The sequence below is a fragment of the Psammomys obesus genome, unplaced genomic scaffold, assembly GCF_907164565.1.
Source record: "Psammomys obesus unplaced genomic scaffold, mPsaObe1.curated_primary_1811, whole genome shotgun sequence".
Taxonomy (NCBI): domain Eukaryota; kingdom Metazoa; phylum Chordata; class Mammalia; order Rodentia; family Muridae; genus Psammomys; species Psammomys obesus.
In genome coordinates this window covers 18434174-18440173 of record NW_026590062.1, presented here as the reverse complement: position 1 = coordinate 18440173, position 6000 = coordinate 18434174, and the positions used below count along the sequence as shown (strand labels likewise).

The 6000-nt window shown below is 47.8% G+C and overlaps 1 protein-coding gene across 2 annotated transcripts in view; it reads right to left on the bottom strand.

Annotated features, from left to right (window-relative positions):
• Caln1 (calneuron 1) overlaps positions 1-6000 on the bottom strand; it is a 342779-nt gene that overhangs the window by 255312 nt on the left and 81467 nt on the right. For both annotated transcript variants that reach the window (XM_055606329.1, XM_055606330.1), the window contains exon 2: positions 876-1000. In XM_055606329.1, the coding sequence (XP_055462304.1) occupies positions 876-1000 (125 nt within the window). The remainder of the gene's footprint in view (positions 1-875; positions 1001-6000) is intronic.

Sequence of the window (6000 nt, the reverse complement as noted above, 5' to 3'; positions counted from 1 at the left end):
TCTTTCTTTCTTTCTTTCTTTCTTTCTTTCTTTCTTTCTTTCTTTCTTTCTTTCTTTTTTAATAAGAGCGTGGGTTTATCCAAAATACAATGGACCAGCATCATAAACATAAATTTGGGCACTGTATGCCCAGGATAAATTTCCATCCTAAACCCTTGTCCTGGGCACTCAGCGATGTGCTGTGTTACACAAGAACGGAGGCAATTAAGATAATTGCTGCCTGTTCCCACCTAGACGAAGCTTCCAGATGATGCTTATTTGGGCAGCATTCAAAGTACCATGGCCCCAAGTCAAGAGACAGCAATAAACAGGGCCTAAGCCTGCCCTGCAGATGTACTCCTCTATAAACGACAATAAGGGAAACAAGGTAATTCTGCTTATAAAGACCCTGCCAACTGTATTCATAATATGTCTTTTGTTTTTGGTGTTTTGAGACAGCACCTCATTACACAGTTCATGCTGACCTTGCCCTATCCCCTCCCCCCATGAAGTACTGGCTAACCAACTCTCCATTCCCCTGCCTCAGTGGAGTGCTGACAGGTATATGCCATCACAAGAAGATTCCAACAACAGATTTTTAAGAAAAACAAATTTATCCTCCAATCAGTATCCAAGGTAACCATAGTCATCATAAATTTTTCAGGCCTACAAGGTCCATCTCACACAACAAAGTCACTTAGACAAAAGTTTGTCTCTGAACTCTTTCCCAACCCTCCCTACTTAGCCCCAACTACCAATGAGAAACACTCTTGGCTTGCCAATACGCCAAATGGTTTCCCAATAGTCAAATTGCCTTCCCAAACACCCCAAGTTGCTTCCCAATGATCCAAAATGGCTTCAGGAGGCAGGTACGCCCCTTCCAGGCAGCTCCTTACCATCCAGTTCTTCCACAGAGATGTTGGCCAACTGTTCGCTGTCGCTGCCCGCAGACAGAGATCGGTTGAGATAATTCCCCTTGTACAACAAGCCGGCGGTCACATGGTGGAACGGCATTTTTTCCCTATTCAGAAGAGAATGGGGGAGAAGCAGAGAAAGGCGTCATCATTCCTTCATTCCTTCATCCCCTCATTATTTCATGAGAAGACTGGCTCTATTTTCCATATGGCAAAATTATTTCTCTAAGGTGGGTGAGGTGTTTCAGTGAGTGAAGGCTTCTAAGCCTGAGCATCTGAGTGTGATCCCTGGGATTCACACGGTGGAAGGAGAGAACGGACACACACACACACACACACACACACACACGCACGCATGAACGCACGCACGCACACACGCACGCACGCACACTAAAAGAATGAATGTAAAATTACATTCTAGAGGGACCTTTAGAATATTTCCAGGATCCGCATAGCCTGAACAACTCCTGAAGGATTTTTGGCTCTTCCTCTTCTCAAGTTATCATCTTCATCTCTCCCATTTCATTATGCATTTGAACTGCCATGCCCTTGCAAACCACAGAAAAGCAGGAGAGACACCAAACTGCTTCTTTTTATCTTTGCTTTGTTTGGGGTTTTGGTTTCACTTGTTTGCTCTTGTTTTCACAGCACTGTGGGCTGTACTTGGGCCTCACAACTAACAAGCGAGCATTCTACAGTTGAGCTGCATCTCTGGTCCAACAGACCTTCTTCTCATGAGACAGAGCCCTGCTAATTTGCCCAGGCTGGCCTAGAACTCACTTTATAGCCTAGGCTGCACTTAGACTCACTGTGTACCTTGGGCCGGCCTTCACCTTGCAGTCCAGCTTCAGCCCCCTGAGCAGCCGGGGATGCAGACCCACGCCACCAGGGCCAGCATCACCACTGCCTCATACAAATAAAAACACCCTTTGCTCTTCTCCTGAGCCTTAAATATTATTGCTTCGTGTAGGAAAACCTGAGAATTCCAGAAACGTTGACCTATCCAGAGACAGGACATCTTGGCTATGCCCAAGTGAAGCTGTAAGTAGGTCACATTCTTTGGGGGAAGGCAGGTGTTCCAGTCCTACAACCCTCAAGGAAGGGAAGAGATGCACAAAATCTTTAACTTTTGTAATTGAGAGTTTAGGAAGATGGCTCAATGGGGAAGATTATTTCTGAGCAAGTGTGATAGCCCGAGTTCAAATCCCCAGCATCCATGTAAAATGCTGGGCATATCCCTGTGTGTGCCTATAACCTCAGTGCTATGGGGGATGGGGGTGAAGACAAAAGAACAGCAGAGCTTGGTGGCAGCCACCTTGGTTCCAGGCTCAGCCAGACATCCTTTCCCAAGGGGATAAGGTGATAAATGATAGAACAAGATGCCCGATGTGCTCCTCTGGCCCGCTCATGGACCTGTACACACAGAGGCATTTGCACCTTCACACACATACAAATCAAGAAAAGAAAATATAAGTTTCAAAGCTGACCCAAAACTCACTACATAGCCCAGGCTGGTCTTGAACTTGAACATGTCCTGGCTCAGCCACCAAGTGCTGGGGTTACAAGGAGTTACCACCATACACAACCCCAAGTTTTTCAAATCCATGCATGCAGTGATGTGCAAATTGAAGGTGGAACCTCCAAGCTGGATTGGAATGAAGAGGTTACTTCCAGAAATGGCTTCCCAAGAAGGGAAATGGCATCTTAAGGTGTACAAGAATGAAGAGATTTAGAACACTGTCAAACACAATGGAAGAATTCTCAAGGCCAGATTCACAATACGCCCCAAAATTTCCTGCAGGTAATGGGGCTTAGCAGGTCCCCAGCACATAGGAGAGAGCTGGGTAAAGTGCTTGCCCTGCCAACTTGAGAAACTCAGCATGACCCCGGAACCCACACAAAAAGAAGCCAGATATACTGCTGCACACTTCAAACCCCAACACTGGAGAGATGGAGCCCTTGAGATCTCCGGCCTGAGAGGCTAGGTCAAGCCAATGAGAGAAACTGCCTCAAAAGACAAGATGGATACCACACCCAAGGTTTTCCTCTGGGGCACACACACACACACACACACACACACACACACACACACACACACACTGGTGGAAGGGGTGATCTCTTCCTAGCACAAGCTGAAGGCCTTCTCCCACAGGACAGGGATGCCTCCCCACACATCTTCTACTCTCTGGGTAAGAAACCTGTAGGGTCCTTTTGGGCACTAAAGCTTTCACCTGCTCAGTTAACCTCTGTGTCCTCTGAAATGTACACATACAAGAAAAAAAAAACAAAAACAGACAACTCAATGTTAGTCCCCAAGAATTACTGCCCAAAGCACTCAGACCTTGCTCATTGGAAAAGTCCAAATGAGGATAAGCATGTGACCTGAGCTCTCTAGAGTACGAAACAGGAGAATGACCAGTTTAAAGCCAGCCTGGGCTACCTAGCAAATTCAAGACTAGCCTGAACTATATAGTGAAACAAAGAACAAATAAAGAGAGAATGGGAGGAAAGAAAGGGAAGAGAGAGGAAAGAAGAAGACGAGGCAGAAAAGAGGAAAAGGAAGAAGAAAAAGAGGAAGGGGAGGAGGGGACAAGAAGGAAGATGAGGAAGAGTAGAAGGAAGGAATGGAGGAGAGAGGGGAAGAAGAAGACAAGGAGGAAGAGAAAGAGGAAGGAAGTTGAAGACTCTGAAAAAGAGCAGCCTTCCCTGGCCAGGACAGGGACCACTCTCCTGTCATCTTTCCCTCTAACAGGACTAAGCGATAGACTGAGGCAGACAGCACCTCGCCCCTCTTCTCCTTCAAGTCTAAGACATGGTTGCCTCTTAGGCTTGGAGCTGCTACAGAGTCAAACAGTGAAATCCCTAAGAGAAAGACTTGACCGGAGCACAAAGCCACTTAGAGGAGAAAACAAAAAATCAAACAGTTCTACAAGTCCAGGCACCCAGGAGTTATTTAGACTCCGAAACCCCAGCTAAACAGCAGGCACTGCCACCCGGGTGCCAAAGCCTCCTTTCAAATTCAAAATGTCTAAAACGGAATTAATCATCTTCCCACAAAATAGGCTGCGCTTCCTGACTTCCCTATTTCTATCAGAGGTACTGTTCACTCATCATAGCAACTGGGACAGGCCTCACCAAAGCTCTGGGCCCTGAAAAGTAAAACAGCCATATGGATGAGGCAGGAGCCAACTGTCAGTCTCCCTTCACAGTGTCCGTCACTCACAAAATGTGTAACCACGGGGAAAGGGTGGGGGGGGAACACACATGGCAGGTCACTGGTTTCGATCTCTGGATAAGCAGGTAGAGCACTTGCTGTGCAAGGATGGAGATCTAAGTTTAACCCTTAAAATGCATATAGGAAAAGCCAGCCGTGGTGGCGGAAGCCCCAGAGCTGGGAGGATGAAAGCAGGAGGATCCCGCAGGCTTGCTTCCCAAGCCTGCCTGGCTGAATCAGTGAGCGTCCCAGCCAGTGGGAGACCCTGTCTCACCGAAACCTGAGACCGACTTGCAGCCTCCACGTGAACACGTACATGTGCCAGTACACACATACATGCGCACCCACACACCCGCACGTCACACATTTGCAAATACGTGGGCATAAAGACTCACACATGAACTTAAAAATTAATGGCAGGGCACTAATACAAAGAGTGCGTGCTTTTGCTGATTGTCGAGGAAACACCCCCAACTCGTCACGCCAGACTCCACAGATCTAACCATGTATATGGTAGGGGTGTGGCCGTTTCCTTCAGGCGTGACGTGATCATCGGCCATCACGGAGCAGAGGCTGCCGTGGTACCCACATGAGGCTTGGCCCATAGTCTTGGTAACAGTACAAGCACAGTGAAACAGTGCTAGCCAACAGGATGACTAGCGTAAAGAAAGGAAGGCTAGTCACAGACCCTCAGTTGGGGTTCCAACCGTCATTCCTTCCTGCACTCCGGCTGCACGTGGTCTTAGGAGATGCTGGAGTAGAGAGGAGAGAGAGGGCTAAGTGAAGGGGTGCTCCAAGAAGTTGTCACCTACGGTGGGTGGGACCTGAGTCAGCCACACTCCTATGAGTAGTCCCTCATCTTTGCTCCTGTAAGTGAGCCCAGCAAAGCCGCCGGCTCACGAGCGGCTTGTACTCTCATTTGCCATGGCGCCATATCTAGAGGAAATGGACGTTTGTTCGATTCTCCCCACACAGCACCCAGAAGAGGAAGACATGACCCCATTCCTTGGAAAAATAACATCAGTTACATTCTGTTCTGTTCTCCAAGTTAGTTTTCAGAACAATCAGGAGTCACAGAGAGAACCAGATGTGTATGAATTAGCACTGTGCAGAAATGAAGCCCAGACCTGACAGTTGGGGGCGTGTCCATGGTCGCTGGAGAATAGGCTAAAGTTTGTGATGTAGTTCAGGATAGCAGCCAAATACAAAATTATATTACTTAAAACATTGTGAGGAGGGATGTCTTGGAATTTTTTTTTATTCACTTTACATCCCTATCATAGCCCCCTCCCTCGCCTCCTCCCAGTCCCTCTTCCCCCCTCTTCCTCTTAACCCTCTCCCCTACTCCTCACAAAAGAGGAGCTCCCCCCACCAACCCTTCCCAACACATCAGGTCACATCAGGACTGAGCACATCCTCTTCCTCTGTAGCAAGACAGCCCTGCCAAGGGGAAGGGACCAACAAGCAGGGAACAGAGTCCATGTCAGAGACAACTCTTTCTCCCCTTGCTAGAGAACACGCATGAAGCCCAAGTTGCTCATCAGTTACATCTGAGCAGGGGCCCTAGGTCCAGTCCATGCGTGGTCCTTGGCTGGTGCTCCAAGCCTACCACCTTGAATGTTCCTTATCTCATCTAGCCTTCGGAATTTTTTTAAACATTTGATTGTACAGTTCTCAGATGTGAACTTTGTAGATGGCCGTGTAGCAATGCCAGAAGACCGACTGGATACACTTGCAAGGGGGGAAAAAGTCCACCCTTGGGCTAATGAGATGGTTCAGCAATTAAAGGTACTTGTCAACAAGCTTGATGACTTGAGTTCAATCCCCAGCTCTCCACATAGTGGAAGGAGAGAAATGACTCCCCCAAAGCATCCTCTGACTTCTACCCATGTG